General features: G+C 38.3%; 1 protein-coding gene across 2 annotated transcripts in view; it reads left to right on the top strand.

The window, feature by feature from the left end:
- The window catches only part of FERMT2 (FERM domain containing kindlin 2), a 99,810-nt gene extending 74,148 nt beyond the window's left edge, over positions 1 to 25,662 (top strand). For both annotated transcript variants that reach the window (XM_049897808.1, XM_049897807.1), the window contains exons 7-15: positions 3,129 to 3,236; positions 6,982 to 7,116; positions 8,077 to 8,126; positions 9,376 to 9,500; positions 18,308 to 18,414; positions 18,542 to 18,763; positions 22,455 to 22,579; positions 22,904 to 23,045; positions 24,400 to 25,662. In XM_049897808.1, coding sequence (XP_049753765.1) covers positions 3,129 to 3,236; positions 6,982 to 7,116; positions 8,077 to 8,126; positions 9,376 to 9,500; positions 18,308 to 18,414; positions 18,542 to 18,763; positions 22,455 to 22,579; positions 22,904 to 23,045; positions 24,400 to 24,573 — 1,188 coding nt within the window. In that variant the 3' untranslated portion in view covers positions 24,574 to 25,662. The remainder of the gene's footprint in view (positions 1 to 3,128; positions 3,237 to 6,981; positions 7,117 to 8,076; positions 8,127 to 9,375; positions 9,501 to 18,307; positions 18,415 to 18,541; positions 18,764 to 22,454; positions 22,580 to 22,903; positions 23,046 to 24,399) is intronic.
- Positions 25,663 to 25,879: the final 217 nt, after the last annotated feature.

Genomic DNA, 25,879 nt, shown 5'->3' with positions numbered 1-25,879 from the left:
CGTGGCTTGGGTCAGGCACACCTTAGTTCTCAAAGTGACATCTTTGCTTTTGAATACTCTAAAGAGATCTTATGCAGAAGATTTGCCCAATGCAATATGTCGTTTGATTTCTTCCATGGGCATTGATTGTGCATCTAAGTAAAATGAAATCCTTAATTCAATATTTTCTTCGCTTATCATGATGTTGCTTATTGGTTCAATTGTCAGGATTTTCATTTTCTTTATGTTGAGGTGTAATCCGTACAGAAGCCTGTAGTCTTTGATCTTCATCAGTGAGTGCTTCAAGTCCTTTTCACTTCAAGCAAGCACGGTTGTATCATCTGCATTTATCACAGGTTGTTAATGAGTCTTCCAATTCTAATGCTGCATTCTTCACATAGTCTGGCTTCTCAGGTTATTTGCTAAGCATCCAGGTTGAATGAGAATGGTGAAAGGATACAATCCTGATGCACACTTTTCCTGATTTAAAACCACTTGGTATTCCGTTGTTCTGTTCAGATGACTGCTTAGTCATGTGTAGATTCCACGTGACAAGAATCAAGTGTTCTGGAGTTGCCATTCTTTGCAGTGTTATCCATAATTTGTTATGATCCACACAGTTGAATGCCTTTGCATAAGTCAGTAAAACACAAGTAAACATCTTTTTGGTATTCTCTGCTTTCAGTCAAGACCCATCTAACATCAGCAGTGATATCCCTTGTTCCATGTCCTTTTGTGAATCCAGCTTGAATTTTTGGCAGTTCCCTGTCAGTGTACTACTGCAGCCATTGTTGAATTATCTTCAGCCGAAATGTTCCTCGTGTGTGATAATAATGAAATTTTTCAATAATTTCTGCATTCTGTTGGATCACCTGTTTCTAGAATGGGCACAGATACGGATCTCTTCCATTCGGTTGGCCAGGTAGTTGTCTTCCAAGTTTTTTAGCATAGACAAGTGAGTGCTTCCAGCATTGCATGCATCTGTTAACATCTCAGTTGGTACTTGGTCAGTTCCTGGAGCCTTGTTTTTCAACAATACCTTCAGTGCAGCTTGGACTCCTTGTTTCAGTACCATTGTTCTTGATCATATGCTGCCTCCTGAAATCGTTGAATGTTGACCAATTCTTTTTGGTACAGTGACCCTGTATATTCCTTCCATTTTCTTTGATGCTTCTTGCGTCATTCAATATTTTGCGCATAGAATCCTTCACTATTGCAACTTGAGGCTTGAATTTTTTCTTCAGTTCTTTCAACTTGAGAAATGTTGAGCATGTTCTTCCCGTTTGATTTTCTAATTTCAGGTCTTTACACATTCCATTATGATATTTTATCTTGTCTTCCCAAGCCACCCTTTGAAATCTTCGGTTCATCTCCTTTACTTCATCATTTTTTCCATTTGCTTTAGCTACTCCACATTCAAGAGCAAATTTCAGAGCCTTTTCTGACATCCGTTTTTGTCTTTGTTTTCTTTTCGATGACCTTATGGTTTCTTCATGTATAACGTCCTTGATGTCATCCCACAACTCATCTGGTCTTCAGCCATTAATCTAATGTTTAATGTATCAAATCTGTTCTTGAGATGGTCTCTAAATTCAGGTGGGATATACTCAAAGAGGTTGTACTTTAGCTCAACCAAAAGCATTTATCTTAGTGTTATCTTTAATAGAAGATTAGATGTGGACTTGTTCTACTTTTCTTCAGCTTCAGCTTAGATTTACATATGAGCAACTGAAGATCTGTTCCATAGTCGACCCCTGGCCTTGTTCTCACTGATGATACTGAGCTTCTCCATTGTCTCTTTCCACAGATGTAGTCAGTTTGATTCCTGTGTGTTCTATCTGGTGAGGTCCATGTGTATAGTAACTGTTTATGTTGTTGAAAAACGGTATTTCCAATAAACAGATTGTTGGTCTTGCAAAATTCTATCATGTGTGCTTCGGTTTTGTTTCTGTTACCAAGTCTGTATTTTCCAACTGCTGATCCTTCTTTGTTTCTGACTTTCTCATTCCAATCACCAGTAATTCTCAGTGCATCTTGATTGCATGTTTGATCAATTTCAGACTGCAGAATTTGATAAAAATCTTCAATTTCTTCATCTTTGGCCTTAGTGGTTGGTGCGTAAATTTGCATAATAGTCATATAAACTGACCTTCCTTGTAGGTATATGGATATTATCCTATCACCTACAGCCTTTTTACTTCAGGACAGATCTTGAAACGTTCTTTTTGATAAAGAATGTGATGCCCATTGCTCTTCAGTTTTTCATTGCCGGCGTAGTAGACCGTATGCTTGATTTGAAATGGCCAATACCAGTCCATTTCAGGTCACTAATGCCTAGGATATTGGTCTTTATGCATTCCATTTCATTTTTGGCAACTTTCAGTTTTTCTAGATTCGTACCTAGTACAGTCCATGTTCCACTTATTAATGAGTGTTTGCAGCTATTTATTCTCATTTTGAATCATGCCACATCAGCAAATGAAGGTCCCCAAAGCTTGACTCCATACATGTCATTAACATCAACTCTACTTTGAGGAAGCGGCTCTTCCCCACTCGTATTTTGAGGGCCTTCCAACCTGAGGATCTGATCTTCCAGTGCTGTTATCACACAGTGTTTCGCTGCTATTCATAAGGCTTTTAATAGCCAACTTTTTAAGAAGTAGATCGTCATGTCCTTCTTCCTAGTCTGTCTTTGTCTGGAAGTTCTGCTGAAACCTTTCTACCATAAGTGACCCTGCGTGTATTTGAAATACTGATGGCAGAGTTTCAAGCATCACAAGAACACGTAAGCCACCACAGTACAATGAACTGATAGACAAGTGGTGGTTTTTTTATGTTAAGGACTATAATATCTAATGGCTATTTCCCTGGAAATTCATATACAGTACCCATTTCTAATACTGAATAATAAATTATCTTTTGGCATATTTTAATGTTACCTTTAATAGAAGACTGGATGTGGGTAATGTGTGAAAACCCTACAGGGACCTGTCTTTTTTATAATTGGGTACTTGATAGTGAATAAAAATCCAAGAAAAAATTTATATGTTAAATTTCTCTTGTTAAGCTTTAAATATGAATATTTGGAATTTTCATACATTTGAGTGTTTAAGATATATTACATATGCACTGTGTCTTTTTTGCTGCAGTATGATGCAATCAGAATTAATCAACTTTATGAGCAAGCCAAATGGGCTATTCTCCTAGAAGAAATTGAATGCACAGAAGAAGAAATGATGATGTTTGCAGCTTTGCAGGTAGTTGAGAGAATTGGTAAATGGGACTTTTGGTGGGAAATGGCAGGGGACTATTTTTAAATAGTGAAGTGGCAAAGTAATCCCAGTAGTTTTTTGATAGATAGCATTTACTTTTCGCTGTGTAGAAAGTGAGTACTTAGGAAAACAAAAAGTATGTGAATTTAGGTGAATTTTTTTTCTTAAGACTTCAGTGGCATACTTAGTAGTTACTTATCTGTGTTCTGTAAGGGAAAAACTAGTCTCCCACCTCCTTTTCCTTGGAGATAAAATTACATAAAGAACTTAAAGAAATGAGTAGTTTCTGTTTTCCTTAGATTAAACCAATGTTCCTCCAAGTGTGGTCCTTGCATACCCTCTGCTTCAGAATTATGGATGGTGGTATCTGTTTAAAAAATGAATTGTATGCTTCATTACCACTGCTCCCTTTAAAATGGCTTTGGAGGGAAGCACAAGCAGTGGCATCATTACGTTTGGTGTCACCCTGTGTGGTAACTCAGTGTCACACACACACACACAGTCCCGCCTGGGAAGGATGGGGCCAGCTGGCAAACCCACCCCTCCACAGGGCTGGGCAGCCCTGGCCCTGTCCCAGCAGCTCCTGCCCTCCCCATTGGCCAAGGTGTAGATCTTCTCTCCACCCATTGGTGGTCACCTTGGTCCTGCAGCCCACCCTGACTGGCAGGTGACGGGGAGAGGGAGTGTGAAGGGGGTTGGTGACAAGTTACTGCCCTCGGTGACATCAACCCTAGTGACTGATGGGTGACATTTGATCCAAGTGATACCACTGCCTTCATGGCCCCTCCACCGGCAGTGCCGTGGACCCTAGGGTCGTTTTGGTGTCACCCTCTCTGCCATTGTCAGGGGATGCATTCCATACTCCTCTAGTTACTTCACTGTCCACTAGTCAACATTCTTAAGAGATACTGTGGTCCAGTGACTACCAGCTTAAGAATTATGGTAGAATTCTGGTTTTGCCTAAAGTTCTGGTAAATTTAATGTTGTTTAAATAACAAAAGTACAGGAAGCAAAGTTGACATTGAGTTATGACATAAAAGTGATTCCATTATTTTTTCATTAGAAAACAAAATGGTCTCAATCCTCTAAATGTTTTTATGTACCTAGAAAATATTTTCAGTTAAAAAATCCTTTATAGGACAAGAACAGCTGATTTTTCCTTAGTTTACATGATGCAAGAAGGAAGTCGAGAGGAAGCAGAAGCAGGGAAATCATTGTTGACAAATGGATTAGTGTACTCACTTTTCTAGAGACTGGATTTAAAGAGGGGAGTCAACTGCCTAAGAATCCTATTGTGTTTCCAGATCATTCAGACTCACTGAAGAATTTCTTGAGTTGAATTACGGAGCAGCTATATTGAGAGTCCATCCTTTGGTTATGACTTTCTACCTATATCTTTCTCACTTTGAAAAAGGGCTTCTAATTTTCCAGTGGAAGTTTGACCCGTATCAGAAGAATACTACATGTAAAATATATTAAAGACCAAAGGTTTATTATATTGTGCTTCATTTTATCCTTTTTTTTTTTTTTAATTATAAAAGTAATGCATTTTTTTAAAAAGTCAACAGATACATACAATGCCTGGCACATAGTAGATGCTCAAAAAAGAATGTTGGATGAGCGTATACATCGTGGTGTTTTTACAGAAAGTTCTGCAGCAGCCCCCAGCCCACTAATACATAGCGGAGATTCTATTTTAGTACAGTAGAAATACCTCAGTTAATTTATGGAGACTGAATGGTCTCAAAGCATATCCCTCCTAAATCTAGATGTAATAGAATTTTAGACAGCAGATACACTGAGTTGTTAGAAGGCATCACAGAGACTGACCTGAAGGCCATAGAAAGCCACCTAGTACCAGAAAACTGTTTGGAAGTATGGTAAGGAAATACGTAATATTTTTTGTCTGAGAAATAGCCTAGACTCGAAACTATCCTCCCCTTGGGGCTTCTGGTTCCTCCTGTAAAAGAAATATAGGTAAACCAATAATAAAAAGAAAATTTATTCAAAGTGAGAAACTGGATAAAAAGTGGGTAAGTTAGTAACATTGTTTTAAAAGCATTTAGATCCAAGTATGTAGTGTAATTTTTAACAGATGTCCCATGCATCTTTCAAAGCCAAGCTGGATTTTATGACATTCACAGCCAGGTTTTCTCCAAGTATGACTCCTAAAGACCTTTTGCATCAGCATCACCTAAGGCACTTAGTAGTAACACTCTAAGTTGGACCCCAGATTTACTAAATCAAAATCTCTGGGGTAAACCTAGAGATCTGTATTTTTAACCTACTCTGCATATGATTCTTAATATACTCTGAATTGAGGGCCCACTGACTGAGGGCCCCAGCCTACCTTGTTTCCCATGATTTGTGAACATGGAAGCTTCTACTACTGTATGGATCTCATTTTGGCACAACTTTTTTTTTTTTTTTTAAAGGTATACCTAGAGCTTTGGTGGTATAGTGTTTTAAGAGCTCAGCTGCAAACCAAAAGGTCAGCAGTTCAAATCCACTAGCCGCTCCTTGGAAACCCCCTGGGGCAGTTCTGCTCTGTCCTATAGGGTCACTATGAGTCAGAGTCAACTCGACAGAAACAGTTTGGTTTTTAAAGGTACAGCCAAAGACTATTCATCATAAATTCACTAAGTCTTAAAACACAGAGAAACATTGATAATTATTTGGCCTCAGATTAGTTCATTAAATACTCCCTTGAATAGATTGTATTGAGTGAATGAATATTTCAAGAATTTGGAGCGTGTTACTTAGTGCTTTGAAATGTACCTGAGGTCTAATTGCTTCTTTGTAAATTCTAAGATTTAGACCGAATCCTAATAAATTATTAATTGTTCTAAGTCACTTACCCAAATGTGCTTAAAAGCAGCGACCACTTGCTGTTGATTTGATGCCGAATCGTGGCGACCCGTGTGTGTCAGCATGGAACCGTGCCCCACAGGATTTTCAGTAGCATATTTTTCAGAAGTAGATCACTTGGCCTTTCTTCCCAAGTGATTTTGGGTGGATTTTAAGCTAAATGCTTTAAAACAAAACGGACCTTTCAGGTAGCAGCCAAGTGCGTTGACCGTTTGCACCACTCAGGGACTCCCATCTAAAAGCAGTGACTAGTTATTTTTATACTCAAAGATTTTTCTGTTTATATGTAGAGGTGGCGATTACCACTCACTACTCATGTGTATGTGTCTTCACACATAATCCATCTTTATCATTCTTATGTAACTGAGAATGTAAACACCATCTGGCATAATTGCAGCTTGAAGTGAAGATGCGGGAAAAGCGAAGTTTAGCTTTCAACATAATGGTGATCACTTTTAGTCTTAATGTAATCAAAGTTAACCATTTCTACAAAAGACCTTCTGCATATTCTGTTCATTCATTCAATATTCATTGATAACGAGGCCCTGTTCTAGGCACAGGGAATATCGCTGCTCATCCAGAGCTTAGTGGAAAAGTGTCAGTTAAGTCCCAAGGCCTCCCAAACTAGTAATTCACATTGGTGTATGTCCAGAGACCCAACATCCTGTGAAAAATGTTTATTACTCTGCCTAGGACATTGATTTCTGGTGCTGTACCCTTGATTTTCTTATTGTTCTAGTTCCTGTACACTTATCTTTTAAAATCAGGTCATGAACAGTGTTCAACATAGATAATAATTGCCTTTTAAAGTTGTTTTACAGTTATTACAGTCATTTTAATGAAATGTCATTTCTGGTTTTAGTATCATATCAATAAGCTGTCAATCATGACATCAGAGAATCATTTGAACAACAGTGACAAAGAAGTCGATGAAGTTGATGCTGCCCTTTCAGACCTGGAGATTACTTTGGAAGGGGGTAAAACATCAACAATTTTGGTAGGGTCAATCTTTTTACCTACTAATTTGAGTCGATGGTGTCTAAGCATTGTTTGAACAGTGACTTTAGGTTTGATGCTTGTCTCTTTGTAGATTAGGTTCTCACAAACAGGATGGGGAACAACACTTAATGCTTTAGAGAAGTCAGACATTGAGTTTTCAGGAACTTTCAGAGAAAATTTTTTAATGAATGTTGTACTTTAAGTCTCTATTGCTCCCAACACAGTAAAGATAGATCCTTACTCTGATACTCTGTACATTCTTTTAGAAGTGGAAGAACATTTCTGCAGAGGAAGGCCTAATCTCAAGCCATTGTAAAAACCTTAAGTAAATTTAGTGACACACACATTTGAAATATTACAGAAAAGGAGAGAATATAGGCCTCAGGAAAAATTTTAAATGCTAAGCTTGGTTTTTAAAGCTTAGGAATTAGTTACTGTGGAAGGAGCCCCAGTGGTGCGGTGGTTAAGTGCTCAGCTGCTAACCGAAAGGTCAGTGGCTTGAACCCAACAGCGGCTCTGTGAGAGGAAGATGTGGTAGTCTGCTTCTGTAATGATCACAGCTTTGGAAACCGTATGGGGTAGTTCTCCTCTGTCCTGTAGGGCCACTGTGAGTTCGAATCAACTCAACGGCAGTGGGTTTTTTGTTTTAAAGAAAACACTTAGGGCGGTTATGATTTGAAAAATTGCCATGTCCAACTACAGTTTTGATTGTATTAGAAGTAATATCATAATATATTCCTCTGGGTTATATAAATTGCTATTTTTATTAGCTTTTTCTGCCATTTGAAAATGGTACAGTCCATATGATCATATGATCCATATGGCCTTATCTTTATGGTCTGCATTTTATGTAATTCTATTTTGCTTACTAAATAAACTGATTCTTGATTATCAGATACTAAACAGAAAAAAATTGCAAATTAAAAAAAATTTTCTTTAATGATTTAACTCTTCCTAGGGTGACATCACTTCCATTCCTGAACTTGCTGACTATATTAAAGTTTTCAAGTAAGTACAAAAAAGGAAAGGATCCCAAGTGTTAATGAATAAGTGTTACACAGTCATGTTCCCATTATTGAAATTCACTTAAGTTTGACAAATGCATTGTAAAAGATGGTATTTACCAATTAAATAAATACCAAAAGTATAATTTGAGAAAATAACCATCTTTAACAAATTAGGCATACTACTCATTAAGCTTTTTCATCTGATAAACATTTTTCTTTAAAAAAAATTGTGAAACCTAGATTGTATCCTAGAGAAGCTGAAACATAGAACTGCAGTGGCATATTAGTATAAAGCATTCTGTCCAGGTCCTCAGGTGACAGCAGTAAGTAATGACCTGTTACTTCCAGTGGGCTTGTTCAGAGCCCCAGATTCTATTGAATTGTTCATGAGGCATATTATAGTAAGGTTCCAGGGTATCTTATTTAGACTTGTAAACAATCAATGCAGCCATATTCCACAGAATCAAGAGAGCTGGGAATTAAGGGAGAGGGAAAAGGAAAAGAGGTGATGTGGAATATACTTTTTTCTACTACGTAAGGTTTAAAGGCATTATGGAATAAATCATTCAATGTAGCCGAATATAAAACAGCTCAAAATATGAAACATTTCTGAGATAAGTGCAAGATTTCAGATGCTACTACCCTACCCCCTTTTCCTTCTCCCTTAATATGCCTTTTTGTCTACCTGTACTTTCCTTATCCCCTTTCCACATGGCTCTGTCACCTGTGTTTGACATTGAAATAGCAAGTTGATGTCACCACTGAGATATATCCCCGAGGGCTGTAAGTACTTCCCCCTCTTCCAATCATGCCAACTAAACACAGGCGCCACAGGTAGCCCTACAGCACACCCATGAACCTGCAGATAATTATGGGACCTAGGAAACTGCCAAAAATTGAAGTTACCTTTCTTTTCCTGTCCTTTCCATGGTAGGTGAAATGGATACAACTGACAGAAGTACTAGAATGTTGGCCCTACTCGTTTCTGCTGCTGGCTTACTGTGTGTGCGATCTTCCTGAGTAGATAGGTTAGATTTAGAAAGGAGGGGCAGATAAATAGGAGCAACATTGAATATAAGATTCTGGCCAAAGGGAACTGAATTCAGCATATGTAAAACTTGGCCTCGGGCTTTTAAAACTCAGCTATGCAGTTTTTTTTTTTTTTTTATGCAGTAGCGTATATTCTGTGGTAGTTAGCATTGATAAAGTTACTTCAAAAATGGTTTTTCTCTTAATTCTATTTGACACAGGCCAAAAAAACTAACTCTAAAAGGTTATAAGCAGTACTGGTGCACCTTTAAAGATACATCTATTTCTTGCTATAAAAGCAAAGAAGAATCCAGTGGCACACCAGCTCATCAAATGAACCTAAGAGGTAAGGAGAGCCTTGGAATGATGGTGGACTATAACACAAAATTTGCTGTTTAAACCATTTTTAAGTGTATTAATTCTGTGACATAAATTGCATTCACCGTGTTGTACAACCATCAATACTATCCATTTCTAAAATTTTTTCATCACCCCAAACAGGAACTCAGTACTGCGTAAGCAGTAACTCCCCTCTCTCCCTAGCCATTGATAACCACTAATAAACTTTTGTCTCTATGCATTTGCCTATTCTAGATATTTCATGGAAGTAGGATCATCTAATATTTGTCCTTTTGTCTGACTTAATTCAGCGTAATATTTTCAGTGTTCATCTATATCATAGCAAGTATTAGAACTTCATTTTAAAGCTTAATTTTTTCTTGTATATATATATTATATTTTGTTTATCCTTTCACCTGTTAACGGACACTACCTTTTGGCTATTGTGAGTAATGCTGCGATGAATATTGGTGTACAAGTATCTCTGCTTTTCCTGCTTTCATTTCTTCTGGGTATATACCTAAGATTGGAATTGCAGGGTCTCATGGTAGTTTTTTTTTTTTTTTTTAATTGTGCTTCAGGTGAAAGTTTGCAGCTCAAGTTAGTTTGTCATACAAAAATTTATACAGATATTGTTATGTGACCCTAGTTGCAATCCCTATAATGTGACAGCACGCTCCCCCCTTTCACCCCGGATTTCCCATGTCCGCTCAACCAGCTCCTATCCCATTCTGCCTTCTCATCTTGCCTCCCAGCAGGAGCTGTGCATATAGTCTAAGTATTTACTTGAACTAAGAAGCATCACTCTTCACAAGTATTTTACGTTTTATAGTCCAGTCTAATCTTTGTCTGAAGAGTTGGCTTCAGGAATGGTTTTAGTTCTGGGTTAACAGAGAGTCTGGGGGCCGTGTCTTCTGCGGGTTCCTTCAGTCTCGATCAGACCATGAAGTTTGGTCTTTTTACGTGAATTTGAGTTCTGCACCCGTTTTCTTCTGCTCTGTCACAGGCTCTCTGTTGTGTTCCCAGTCAGGGTGGTTATTGGTGGTAGCCGAGCACCATCTAGTTCTTCTGGTCTCAGGCCAATGGAGTCTCTGGTTTATGTGGCCCTTTGATCTCTTGGGCTAATATTTTCCATGTGTCTTTGGTGTTCTTCATTCTCCTTTGCTCCAGGTGGGTTGGGACCAATTGATGCATTTTACATTGCCACTTGCAATGTTTTAAGACCCCAGACGCCACTCACCAAGGTGGGATGCAGAACACTTTTTTTTTTCTTTTTTTATTGTGCTTTAAGTGAAAGTTCACAATTCACATCAGTTTCTCATAGAAAGACATATACACACATTGTTATTTGACCCTAGTTGCTCTCCCTATGATGTGACAGCACACTTCTTTCCACCCTCTATTTCCTGTGTCCATTCAGCAAGCTCCTGTGCCCCTCTACCGTCTCATCTCACCTCCAGACAGGAGCTGCCCATATAGTCTCATGTAAAGAACGACACTCCTCACCAGCATCATTTTATGTCTCATGGTCCAGTCTAATCTTTGTTTGCAGAGTTCACTTTGGGAATGGTTTTAGTTCTGGGCTAACAGAGAGTCCAGGGACCATATCCTCTGGGGTCCCTCCAGTCTCAGTCAGACCATTAAGTCTGGTCTTCTTACATGATTTTGAGTGCTGCATCCCAGTTTTCTCCTTCTGCATCAGGGATTCTCTGTTGTGTTTCCTGTCAGGGCAGTCATTGGTAGTAGCTGGGCACCATCCACTTCTTCCAGTCTCAGGCCAATGGAGTTTCTGGTTTCTGTGGACTTTTCTGTCTCTTGGGCTCATATTTCCCTTGTGTCTTTGGTGTTTTTCATTCTCCTTTGCTCCAAGTGGGTTAGGACCAATTGATGCATCTTAGATGGCTGTTTGCTAGCTTGTAAGACCCCAGATGCCACTCAACAAAGTGGGATGCAGAACGTTTTCTTTAACAAATTTTGTTATGCCAGTTGACGTAGATATCCTCTGAAACCATGGTTCCCAGACCTCTGCCACTGCTACTTTTTCCCTCAAAATGTTTGGTTGTGTTCAGGAAATTTGTTAGCTTTTTGATGTAGTCTAGTTGTGCTGACTTCCCCTATATTGTGTGTTGTCCTTCCCTTCACCCAAGATAATTCTTGTCTACTATCTAGTTAACTCCCCTCTCCCTCCTTCCCCACCCTCATAACCATCAGAGAATGTTTTCTTCTGTGTTTAAACGTTTTCTGGAGTTCTTATAATAGTGGTTTCATATGATATTTATCCTTCATACGTTTAACTTTTTGATGAACTGCCATACTGTTTTCCACAGTGGTTTTACCATTTTACAATTCTACCAGCAATGGACGAGGGCTCTAATTTCTCCAAATCCTCGCCAGCACTTGTCATTTTTCCTTTTTCTGATAATGGGCACCCTAGTGGTGTGAAGTGGTATCTCATTGTGGTTTTGATTTGTGGCTCCTTAATGACTACAGCAGGAGCCCTGGTGGCACAGGGGTTAAGAGCGACAGCTGCTGACCAAAAGGCTGGCAGTGTGAGTCCACCAGCCACTCCTTGGACACCCTGTTGGTATAGTGTGTCCTATAAGGTCGCTGTGAGGCTGAATCAATGGCAATGGGTTTTGGGTTTTTAATGCCTAATGCAAGGATCCCTGATACAATGGTTAAGTACTTGGCTAACCAAGAGGTTGGCAGTTCAGATTCATCAGTGGCTCCATGGGAGAAAAGACCAACAGCCTGCTCCTGTAAGAACTGTTGTTGCGCGCCATCGAGGCATTTCTGACTCATAGTGATGCTGTAGGACAGAGCAGAACTACCCCGTAGGGTTTCCAAGGCAGTAATCTTTATGGAAGAAGACTACCACATCTTTCTCCTGTAGAGCAGCTGGTTTGTTTGACCTTTTGGTTAGCAGCTGAGTGCTTAACTACTGCATCACCAGGGTTCCTATAAAGATTACAGCCTAGGAAACCCTATGGGGCAGTTCTACTCCGCCCCATAGGATTTCTGTGAGAGTCGAAATCGACTTGATGGCACACATCAACAATGACTAATGGAGTCTTTGGGTGGCCCAACCAGTTAACCTTTTGGTTAGCAGCTGAGTGTATTAACTGTTCAAGTCCACCCAGAAGCACCTTGGAAGAAAGGCCTGGTGATCTACTCCCAAAAATCAGCCACTGAAAACCTAGACCACAGTTGTGTTCTCACCCACATGGGGTCACCATGAGTTGGAATCGACTCAGCAGCAGCTAGGTTGGAGTCCCTGGGTAGTGCAAACTGTTAATGCACTTGGCTGCTAACTGAAAGACTGGAAGTTTGAGTCCACCCAGGGACACCTCAGAAGAAAGGCCTGGCAAGCTATTTGCAAAAAACTGTGGAATACATACATCAGTGTTCATTACAGGACTTTTCACAACAGGCAAAATGTGGAAACAACTGAAATGTCTGTCAACAGAAGAATGGATAAATAAAATGTGCGATGTACATATAATGGAATAGTACTCAGCCATAAAAAGAAACACCTACTGTGGTAGCTTGCATGTTGCTGTAATGCTGGAAACTATGCCACCAGTATTTTAAATACCAGCAGGGTCACCCATAGTAGAGAGATTTCAGCTGAGCTTCCAGACTAAGACTAGGAAGAAGGACCTGACGGTCTGCTTCTGAAAAAAATTGGCCAGTGAAAACCTCATGAATAGCAGTGAAACATTGTCTTATATAGTGTTAGAAGTTGAGTCCCTCAAGTTGGAAGGCACTCAATACGATGGGGGAAGAGATGCCTCCTCAAAGTAGAGTTGACCTTAATGATATGGACAGAATCAAGCTTTCGGGACCTTCATTTGCTGATGTGGCATGACTCAAAATGAGAAGAACCAGCTGCAGACATCTATTAATAGGAACATGGAATGTACGAAGTATGAATCTAGAAAAATTGGAAGTCTTCAAGAATGAAATGGAATGTATAAAGATTGATACTGTAGGCATTAGTGAGCTGAAATGAATTGGTACTGGCCATTTTGAGTCATACAGTCTACTATGCTGGGAATGACATCGTAGAGCAGTGGAGTCATAATCATTGTCCAAAAAATTTCAGGAGCTTTTATGAAATAAACGCTGTCAGTGATAGGATAACATCCATACACGTACAAGGACAACTAGTAAATATGACTATTACTCAAATTCACATACCAACCACTAAGGCCAAAGATGAAATTGAAGATTTTTACCAACTTCTGCAGTCTGAAATTGATCAAACATACAATCAAGATGCATTGATAGTTACTGATTTCAGTACGAAAGTTGGAAACAGTGAAGAGGGAACAGTAGTTGGACAATATGACCTTGGTAATAGAAACAGCACCAGAGAGTGCATGATAGAATTTTGCAAGACCAATTATCTGTTCGTTTGAAATACCTTTTTTTCAACAACATAAACAATAACTATACATGTGGATCTCACCAGATGAATACGCATGAATCAAATCAACTACATCTGTGGAAAGAGACAATGTAAAAGCTTTATCATCAGTCAGAACAAGGCCAGGGTCCAGCTGCGGAACAGAACATCAATTGCTCATATGCAAGTTCAAGTGGAAACTGAAGAAAATTAGAACAAGTCCACAAAAGCCAAAGTACTACCTTGTGTATATCCCTTTTGAATGTAGAGACCATCCCAAGAATAGATTTGACACATTGCACACTAATGACCTGAAACCAGATGAGTTGCAGAATGACAGCAAGGACATCATACATGAAGAAAGCTAGGTCATTGAGAAGACAGGAAAGAAAAGACAAAGATGGATCTCAGAGGAGACTCTGTAGCTTGCTCTCGAATGCAGAATAGCTAAAGCGAAAGGAAGAAATGATGCAGCAAGAGTGCTGGACAGAAAACTTCAAGGGCGCCTTGAGAAGACTAAGTATTGTATCGAAATGCGCAAAGACCTAGAGTTAGAAAACCAAAAGGAAAGAATACATTTGGCATTTCTCAAGCTGAAGAACTGAAGAAAAAATTCAAGCCTCGAGTTGCAATATTGAAGAATTCTATGGGCAAAATATTGAGTGACACAAGAAGCATCTAAAGAAGATAGAAGGAATACACAGTCATTGTACCAAAAAAATTGGTTGACATTCAGCCATTTCAGGAGGTAGCATATGATCAAGAACCAATGGTACTGAAGGAAGAAGTCCAAGCTGCACTGAAGGCATTGGTAAAAAAGAAGGCTCCAGGAATTGACGAAATACCAGTAGGGATGTTTCAACAAATGCATGCAGTGCTGGAAGTGCTCACTCTGTTGGAAGATAGCTCCCTGGCCAGCAGCCTGGAAGATATCCGTCTGTGCCCATTCCAAAGAAAGGTGAACCAACAGAATGTGGAAATTACCAAACAATACCATTAATATCATACTTAAGTAAAATTTTGCTGACGATTATTCAAAAGTGGTTGTAAGCAGTACATCGACAGGGAACTGCCAGAAATTCAAGCCAGATTCAGAAAAGGACATGGAACCAGAGATATGAATCCTGATGTCCGATGAATCTTGGCTGGAAGGAAAAGAATACCAGAAAGATGTTTACCTGTGTTTTATTGACTAGCAAAGGCATTTAACTGTGTGGATCATAACACATTATGGATAACATTGCAAAGGATGAGAGTTCCACAACACGTAACTGTGCTCATGAGGAACTTGTACGTAGATCGAGAGGAAGTCGTTCGAGCAGAGCAAGGGGATACTGAGTGGTTTAAAATCAGGAGAGGTGTGCATCAGGGTTATATCCTCTTACCATACTTATTCAATCCATATTCTTAGCAAATAATCAGAGAAATTGGACTATATGAAGGAGAATGCTGCATCAGGATTGGAGAAAGACTTATTAACAATCTGAGCTATGCAGAAGACAAATCCTTGCTTTCAGAAAGTGAAGACTTGAAGATCAAAGACTACAGCCTTCAGTATGGATTACAACTCAGCATAAAACAAAAATCTTCACAACTGGACCAATAAGAACATCATGATAAACGGAGAAAAGATTGAAGTTGTCTAGGATTTCATTTTACTTGAATCTACAATCAACACCCACGAAAGCGGCAGTCAAGAAGTCAAACAACTCATTGCATTTGGGCAAATCTGCTGCAAAAGACTTCTTTAAAGTGTTAAAAAGCAAAGATGTCACTTTAAGGACTAAGGTACACCTGACCCAGACCATGGTGTTTTCATTTGCCTCACGTGCATGCAAAAGCTGAACAATGAATAAGGAAGACAGAAGAAGAATTGATGCCTTTGAATTATGATGTTGGCGAAGAATATTGAATATACCGTAGACTGCCAGAATAACGAACGAGTCTGTCTTGGAAGTACATCCAGAATGCTCCTTAGAAACAAGGATGGTGTGACTTCATATAGTGTACTTGGGACATGTTATCAGGAGGGACCAGTCTCTGGAGAAGGACATCATGCTTGGTAAAGTAGAGGGTCATCAAAAAAGAGGACGCCCCCTCAACAAGATGGATTGACACATTGGCTACAACAATGAGCTCAAGCATAATGATTATGAGAATGGCACAGGTCCTAGCAGTGTTTCGTTCTGTTTTAGATAGAGTTACTCTGAGTTGGAACAGACTCGATGGCACCTAACAGCAACAACAATAAAGAGAAATGAGGTCCTGGTGTGTGCTATAACATGGATGAACCTTGAAAACATAATGCTGTGGGAAATAAGTCAGTCTCAGACGAAATACCCATGCAATTTCACTTATTTCAAATAAAGCAATCTACATAAAACCGGTTGTCGTTGAGTCATTTCCAACTTGTGATGACTCGGATGGTCCCTGGGGAGTACAAATGGTTTGTACTCAACTGCTAACCTAAAGATTGGCAGTTCGAACCCATCCACCAGCACTGTGGAAGAAAGACCTGGCAATGTGCTTCTGTAAAGATTACACTCAAGAAAACCCTATAGAGCAGTTCTACTCTGTGCACATGATGCAGTCACTGTAATATATAGAAACCAGAGATAATTCGTGGTTATCAGTGTTGGGAGGGATGGGGACAGGAGCATTGAGTTTATGTTAATGGTGGTAGAATAATTTGAAAAAAGCTAGCAATACTGGCTTGCACAACATGAAGAATGTAATCAGTGTCACTGAATTATAACATGTAGAAATTATTGAATTGGCAAATGTGTATATTTTAATCATAACGAAGAAAAAAAACTCTTTGGAGCACAGTTCTGCTCTGACACCATGGGGTTGCCATGAGTTGGAGTCGACTCAACAGCAGCTGGTCTGGTTTTTAATATTAATGATGTTGAGCATCTTTTCATGTGCTTATTAGTTATTAGCCATTTGTATATCTTTGGTAAAATGTCTATTCAAGTCCTTTGCCCATTTTTCAAATTGGGTTGTTTCTTTTTGTGGAGTTGTATGAGTTCCTGTATACTCTGAATGTTAAACCCTTATCAGATAAATGATTTGCACATATTTTCTCCCATTCTGTCTCTTCATTTTCCTGATAAAAAACTTTGCTGCACAAAACTTTTTAATTTTAAAGTTCAACAGAGTTGAGTATGGAGGGCAAAGTACAGTCATTGAGAATAGGAAACAAAGACAGCTTTTTAATGAACCTTAGATTAAAAAAAAAATTTTTTTTTTTTTTTTTTTATCTATGATGAGGAAGAGGGAAGAAAGAGGCAGGTGTAACGTGGACGGGAAAGGTGGTGTCTAAAATAGGAGAGATGCAAGTTAAAGGCCAATGGAAAAGTGACAGTAGAGAAAAAGAAGTTCAGTATGCAAGAGAAGATCTCCTCCATGGAGCAAGATTCCTGAGATGGTAGAGTCCATTTGGATAGGAGAGCTCCAGGAGGAGGGATGCGCATCAGCGTGGAAGCAAAGGCAGCTAGTTTCATCTGCTGTGGTGGCACGAAGCTGAGGGACTTTTTATCTCATGGGTCTCATTTTCTTTGAGAAGAGGTTAGGTGTCCCCTGAGAGTGAGCAGCATTGTAGGAGATTTGAGGTTTGAAATACAATGTTTTTACACTAATAACACACTTTCTGTGTTTGTTTGCCAGCTGCACCCTCCCTCCATGAGGAATTTACGTGTGCTATGCTAATTTTTTTAAATACAGCAACATGTAAAAAAAAATTGGCATAGCAGCACTTATGAAAATACCTCATGGGGGAGGGTGCGGTTGGCAAACAAACGTAGAAGGTGCGCATTATTTGTATAAAAATACAGTAGACATTCCTGACAACGTGTTGATAAACACAGAAGGGTTGCCAGTTTCGAGAGCCCGGTGATTTGGGATCCATGAGTTTCTAGTAAAACCTATTTGTTTAGTTCTGTGATATTTTTGCAATGCTAAGCAGACTGAGTATAGGCAAGTAAAAGATAGATGCTTAGATTGAGCTAAGGTTAAGGTTTTGCTGAGTGGATATAATGCAAAGACAGTTGAGTCTAAAGACAGCTGGAGATTATATCCAATGTATAGGGTCCAGACTGGAGAAGGGAGAGGTGAAAACATGGTGCAGATGAGAACACTGAGGGGCAGGGTTGCAAGATAGGGTCACTCAAAGAGTTTGAAGCGGCTTAGGAGGATTAGAGATTGTGATCAGAATAGAATGTTTACATCAGACATCCACCTCAAACAAAATTTCTGTGCATGAAGAATTTAGTCCTTGATTTATAGATGTCATAACAGCAAAATTCAACATGTTAAGATGTCATAAAATGAAGGTTGTATATCGGTTTGGAATTTCTTAAAAGTAAATTAGTTTGTTTTAATAACGGAGTTATCTTTTGTTACAGGATGTGAAGTTACCCCAGATGTAAACATTTCAGGCCAGAAATTTAACATTAAACTCCTGATTCCAGTTGCAGAGGGCATGAATGAAATCTGGCTTCGTTGCGACAATGTAAGTTTTCCAATTAAAATGTAAACCATAATATTCTTTGATTCCTAAGTGAAATTGACCAGTCATCCTTATATTTTAACACTCAAAAGACCCATCATGTGATACATCACTATTTTCTTTTCAATAGGAAAAGCAGTATGCACACTGGATGGCAGCTTGCAGGTTAGCTTCCAAAGGCAAGACCATGGCGGACAGTTCTTATAACTTGGAAGTTCAAAACATTCTTTCGTTTCTGAAGATGCAGCATTTAAACCCAGATCCTCAGTTAATACCAGAGCAGATCGCAACTGATATAAATCCTGAATGTCTGGTGTCCCCTCGCTATCTAAAAAAGTACAAGAACAAGCAGGTACTCGATTCATTTTACTGCATCTACTCTGCTTGTTTGTTTTATAATTGCAGACATAAGCAAACTTAGTTTTCTTTCTTAAGCAAAACTTTTTAGTCAATTCTGTTAGAGGTAGTTAGAATAAAAATAGGAAATAGCCTTAAGTCAGTTTAAATTGGTCATTTTTTAAAAGATTTATATCTTTAGTAGGACAGATAATTACTATAGTGGTTGGAAGCATGTTTATTCTAAACAACCTGAGGAAAAAACATTTCAGTGTCTTAATGCTTTGTGTTCCTTAATTCATTCAATTTTATTCGTTATGTAATTACTAAGTAAAGGTGATATAAAACAGCCAACATTTCCCGACAAATCTACAGTACCTATTCATGCTGTCTAAATGAACTTTTCTAGCATTGGAAATACACTTTACAGGGGTTCATACATTTACTACATTTTAACATATTCTTTTATTTACATCAGCAGTCAAGATCTAACCACAATTTGTATAAGGTGACAGAAGTTTGGTAAATTACCTCACTGGAATTCACTGTTTCTGTCCCCTCTGTTTAGAATTCCTTTCCTGGAAAGTAATACCATAAAAGGATTGCTGTTTAGGAAAATGGTTCGTCAGTACAACATAAAAGGCCCTTTGCAGGGGAATTTCACTTGGGATAGCCCTCGGTATTCTCCACATCAAACATCATGCCATAAAAGGGAAAAGGCTTCATTTTAGGGAGGGAAAAGAAAACCTTTAAAATAAGTATTTTATTTTTATCTAGTTTCATTTTTATCTTTAAGGAATAATTTTAAAACATACTGAAAAAGCCTAATGAAATACCCAGAACATTAATTCCTTAATATACTTTAAATATGTTAATTTATATGGGTCTGAAATCACTTAGTTGGAATTGTTCAGAAGTGGAATTGTGCAGAAGTTTTAGTCACAAAGTCTTTAAGTTTCAGAGGTTGTGTAAGCTACATGGGAATTGTTTATCCCACAGTTCTACGATGTGGGAGTAGTAAGGAATGGAGGAAATGCTGCCCTGGGGAGTTTTGTGGAATGCAGATTGTAAGTTAAAAAGGGAAAGTGAATCAAGTATCAATTTCATTTTTTACTCTTAGTTATTTCACTTAAAGTTACTTGTAAAAAAAACTGGTTTGTAAAAGTGAATTCATTTGCCCTTAAAGACAGTGAGTTTCAAATCTTAGCAATTTTATCATTTCACTATCAGGTAAACCCAGTGCCGTCGAGTTGATTCCAGGGAAAAAAAAGCTTACAGAATTAATTGTGAGGATTGCCAAACATTGGTTTAGCTATCAAAGATATGTATTGACTTATTTTACCAGAAGCCTTTAAAATGATAGTGTTCACTTTAAAATTATATAGTTTTCCATCTGAGTTCTGGACTAAATGGTCAATGAAAACTTCTCCTAAGGATGAAGGTCATGTCTTACTCATCTTTAACTGACAGGAGGGCGGTACATGTGGGGTCCATGCTTCAGGATCCTGCTAAGGCATCTTATCTTCCACGTTGGCATCTTATCTTCCACGTTGGCATCTTACGAAATGCACATTCTCTTTTAATCCCTTTCCCTGACTAGACTTACTAGGTGCCAGGGCAATAATACACGGCCAGTACCCTCTGAGAACAGCCTGTAAGTGCTGCTAGTTTTGTTGCTACTGTGTGTCAGATGCTGTGCTGGTTGTTGGCCGTAGTCCCCAATGCACCTCATGTACAGCCACCACGCTGTGTCAGTGGAGGCCTGCGTGTTGCTATGCTGCTGAACACGTTTCAGCAGAGCTTCCAGACTAAGACCAGGAAGAAAGGCCTGGCGATCTGCGCCCAAAAATCATGCTATGGATCAAATGGTCTGATTCCCAACAGTTGGTGGGGATGGGGCAGGACCGAGCAGTGTTTCGTTCTGTTGTACATGGGATCACCATGAGCAGGAGCTAATAACAACGTACGTGTATTCAGTTAATTATTTGTTGTGAATATTTTTAAATGAGTATGACTCCCAAATTGAATTTTAAAATTTTATAGAAAAGTTCTACATTTTTAATCTATGTTAACTCAAATTGAGATAGACTAACACATTTTAGCCATAGTTCCTAGTTTAGTGTGTGGCATCTCTTTATTTTCCCTTCCAGGAAAAAGGATGTAAAAAGCAGATGGTAATTGAGGACTTTGCTTTTCTTGTGTAAATAGTATGGTCGTTGGACTTATTTTTTGCCCTCAACTTCGACTTATTTCTGAAAAGCAGTGCATGAGTCATATTCGGTCACTAAATCCAAGACAACATTTAAGGGTTTTGAATATTAATTTTGGTTTTGCTACTAAGGCAATTAGCTTTAACTAGTAAGAACTGGTATGTAAGGGGGGCAGAGTTATTTGCTCTATTTTATGTCTACACTTAATTCTAGTAACTCTTAACATTCTAAAATAATGTGGAGTGTTTCTCAGTATTCTGAATTGAAAGTAATTGCTCCTTCCTCATTTTCATTTTCATGCTTGCATTTACTTTGCCTGGTTTCCATCTAAAGTCATTTTTTGCATGATTTTTGGCTGGAATTTTGGGTTGCAGGTGACCACAACTTTTTCTTTGCTTCATTGCCATTTTTTTCTGATCGCCTTTTTTTTTCTTTCTGCTTTCTTTTTCTTTCCTCGCATTGCCATCTACAGCCAGGCTATATAAGAGATTTGGTAAGTTCTCCACATTTACCAAAAAAAAAAACAAAAAAATTTTTTAAATGTTTAAAACCCTAGTCACAACCTCCCCTCACAGATTAATTAATCCTTCCCCGCCTCTTGTGGAAGCAGTCACCCCAAAATAAATATAATTTAAATTTGAAAATTAACTTCTAATGATTTTTAAAAGGAGTCCTGGTGCCACAACACTTAAGTGCTTGGCTACTAACCGAAATGTTGGCTTTTTTAACCCACCCAGAACCTCCATGGGAGGAAAACCTGGCGTTCCGCTTCCATAAAGATTTTGGCCTAAAACCCTATGGGGTTCTATTCTGTCACATGGGGTTGCTTTGAGTCAAAATTGACTCAACGGCACCTAACATCAATTCTTTTAGAAAACTTTTTTAATTATTATGGTGAACCCTGGGTAGCACAGTGCTTAAGCACTTGGCTGCTAACTGAAAGGTCGGTGATTCAACCCGCCGACATGTGGCAGTTTGTTTCTGTAATGATTAAAAAAAAAAAAAAAAAACAGCCTTGAAAACCCTATGGAGCAGTTTTATTCTGTCCTGTAGGGTTGCTATGAGTCAGAATTGACTCAACCCCAACAGGTTTATGGTGATTTTAAGTACTTTAAAGCTGCTAACAAATATTCCTGCTAGAAGCTAATATTCAGGGTCATTCTGATCATATATCTTGAAGCTGAATTTAAAACTCATCATGCGTACCAGGATTATAGTATGTTCTATAGTAGCATCAGATACATGTGTACATTGAGTATGTCTTAACAGTGACGGTTCTGTATTCCTAATCTTAGTTTCCGTATATGAAGAAACAAAAAATACTATTAAGAGATGTATTTATTTTGAAAAGTCATTACTTTATCAGATATTTTCTAATTTTAACTTTCGCAGTACATGATTTGGAGGGTGGGGTGTATAATCTTTTAAGTTTTTTAACTTTATTCTTTCATGGTAGAATCACATCTAATGGTAAAGGTGATATTTAATCATGTTTAGATAACAGCAAGAATCTTGGAAGCCCATCAAAATGTAGCTCAGATGAGTCTAATTGAAGCCAAGATGAGATTTATTCAAGCTTGGCAGTCTCTGCCAGAATTTGGCATCACACACTTCATTGCAAGGTCAGTGGTTCTACTAAACACCTGTATGTAATCCTGAATCTGGATTTTTACTTAATCTACTTCACGAAATTAGATATCAGACACTTAAAGTGTGTCTACTTAGAGCTGGTAACCTGTTTTTACAGTAAAACTCAAAGAATGTTAGAATGTATTTTCTCTACTTAAAATTTTTACATTAAAAACTCAGCGTCTTGTTTCTGGTTACATTCGTTTTTACTTATACAAGAACAGCACTTTTTAGAATTAAAAAGCATGTGTTGAGGGAAAAGAGTAAGCATGTTTCTTGAGAGAGAAGATTAAGCATGTTTTTTAACGTCGTTATAGGTTCCAAGGGGGCAAAAAAGAAGAACTTATTGGAATTGCATACAACAGACTGATTAGGATGGATGCCAGCACAGGAGATGCAATTAAAACGTGGCGTTTCAGCAACATGAAACAGTGGAATGTAAACTGGGAAATAAAAATGGTGAGCCTAGTTACAGTGTGATTTGGATATATTTAAGTAAAACCAAACCCAGTGTCGTCGAGTCCATTCCGATTCATAGCGACCCTACAGGACAGAGTAGAACTGCCCTGTAGAGTTTCCAAGGAGCGCCTGGCGGATTCAAACTGCCAACCCTTTGGTTAGCAGCCGTAGCACTTAACCACTGCGCCATCATAGTCCTTTAAAAATCAGTAAATTAAGAAAAAAAACAAATTCTGAAAATTTTTTGTACCATTACCTCTTAAACCTCAGAATATAGTTGGTTATTCCTTTCCTCACTTAAACTTATTTCATAACTAGCCCAGCTGCTGAAATTGTAAGGTCATAATGATTTGCTTAGAATATTGCCTGATCTTTCCTAAGGTTCTCTTTCCGTAATGGATTGGTCCCTTCTGCTAACAGTGACAGCTTCTGCTTATGGACTGCCTGCTTTCTACCGGGCATGGTTCTGGATGTTTTACATTTGTAACCTATCTCTAAACCTCACCACAACCTTGCAAGGTAGATAAATTAGATAAATTATTCCTACTTTACAGTTGAGGACACTAAAATTTAGAGGCCTAAGGGCTATCTGTATCTATGGCCACATACTTGGTAAGTAACAGAGTCAGGATGTAAACTTAGATCCTTTGGGCTCTAAAAACTGGCACATTTACCACTATATACTATGCCATCCTAGCTTCGGAATACATGACAATCATTTCAAATAAATAGAATCTTTTACTAATGAGTCTTAGGGTCATCTTGTGTTTATCAGTTCACTCCATAGAATCTCTTATTTCTGGACTATTCAAACGTGACACCTAAAGGTTACATATCTGAAGCATTAAACACAGGAAGTTGGTGTTCTCCCAGGACTTGAAGAGAGACATTCTCATTAATTGAACCACCAGAGACCATTTGGGAACTTAATGACCTAAATCCCTTACAGTCAGTCCTAGAAAGGGAGGTGGGGGAGGGTTAGTCAGGGGCAAATGAACCAGTAAGCAAAGCACCACGGGCTGCGTTGTGCTTACTTACTAATTGTAGTGCACAGCTTCACATGGGTTTCACCACATCTGTGGTGAAAAACAGATGAAATTGTGCACTACAGATTAGTAAATAAGCACAGGTAAGCCCATATGTACCTTGATTATTGGGTAATCCATCCCTGGGTTAGTAAACTTTTCTTCTTTTGGACTTGAAGGCATTACTAGTTTAGGATTTTTAAAAAGTAATTATTTGAATATCAAGAAGTATTCCGTCATAGTCTAGACCTAAAGCAACACAAAAGCATTGCATGGACCCAGCCAGCTTGAGTCTAACTGGGCCTGATTGTTCTTTGCCTTTGTTCCAGGTCACCGTAGAGTTTGCAGATGAAGTGCGATTGTCCTTCATTTGTACTGAAGTAGATTGCAAAGTGGTTCATGAATTCATTGGGGGCTACATATTTCTCTCAACACGTGCAAAAGACCAAAATGAGAGTTTAGATGAAGAGATGTTCTACAAACTTACCAGTGGTTGGGTGTGAGTAGGAAGTACTGTGTAATGAAACTCCATGGCCATATTTAACTTTAAAAGCTGTTGTTATATGCTGCTTAATAAAGTAAGCTTGAAATTTATCATTTTATCATGAAAACTTTTTTGCCTTACCAAACCAGTTAATATGTGCACTAACAAGCACGACTTTTAATCTGCTATCGTGATACAATATATGGACAGTTGAATGTGGCACACATTCCTTAGGGCCATGAATTGAAAACTAAAGTAGTGGGCAAGTCAGAAAGAAAACATCACTGATTTGAGCTAGCCAAACTGTAAGAAACAAGCCATCTACTTTAAAGCTATCCAGGGCTTAAACTATATGAAGTCTATTTATCATGTTTAATGCATGTGTTTTAATGTGTATTTAATTTGACCTCATGTTTTAAAATACCTTGCTCCTGCTAGCCATTTGATTTTTTTTTTTTTCCGCCTGCATAAATCGAGGCCTGCAAAAGATGCCTGATATTTAATAATGACCTTGAAGGAAATGCTGTTAGTCCTTTACGCTTGGTTTGTTTTTGTCCCTCAGTGAGCATGTATATTGTCTTGTGTTATTTTTACACCATATTGTATTACAACACTTTTAGTATTCACCAGCATATTCACTGTCTGCCTAAAATATGCAACTTTTGCATTACGATATGAAGTAAAGGTCTATGAAGTATGCATTTTGTGTAACTAATGTACAAACACAAATTTTATAAAATTGTACAGTTTTTTAAAAACTACTCACAGCTAGCAAATTGCTTAGATAATAGCATCTTTGCATTAATTAAATGCTTTTAAAAGATATAAATATCAATTTGGTAGCAGTTAATTATATGCAGTTTTAGTATCTGCTAAATTAAGAATGACTTCATTATAGTCATGATTTGCCACAATGTCCTTAACTCTAATGCCTGGGCTGGCCATGTTCTAGTTTTTTGCGCTATTACAATCTGCATTGGTGCTAGTCAGAAAATTCCTAGCTCACATAGCCCAAAAGGGTGCCAGGGAGGGGTGGATTACCAGTATTGTCCAATAATCCATGGTTTAAAGACTGTATAAATGCATTTTATTTTAAATAAAAGCAAAACCTTTTATTTAATACTTGTTTTTGTGTACTTCTTGTTTTTACTGATTAGGTAGCATTAACTTTTCGGAAATTAACTTCTGCCTTTTAGAAATGCTTTGCCTAGCTCGTGTATTGTGAATATTTCGGTGTGACATGATATACCTATCTCTGAGATAGATTCTTCCACTTAAATTGAGACCAATCATTTTTCTGAATACTTAAAAATGAATGTGTAATA

Source organism: Elephas maximus, chromosome 10, assembly GCF_024166365.1.
Source record: "Elephas maximus indicus isolate mEleMax1 chromosome 10, mEleMax1 primary haplotype, whole genome shotgun sequence".
NCBI classification, from domain to species: domain Eukaryota; kingdom Metazoa; phylum Chordata; class Mammalia; order Proboscidea; family Elephantidae; genus Elephas; species Elephas maximus.
The sequence above is the reverse complement of the archived record's forward strand: the minus strand, read 5'-3'. Positions and strand labels throughout refer to the sequence as shown.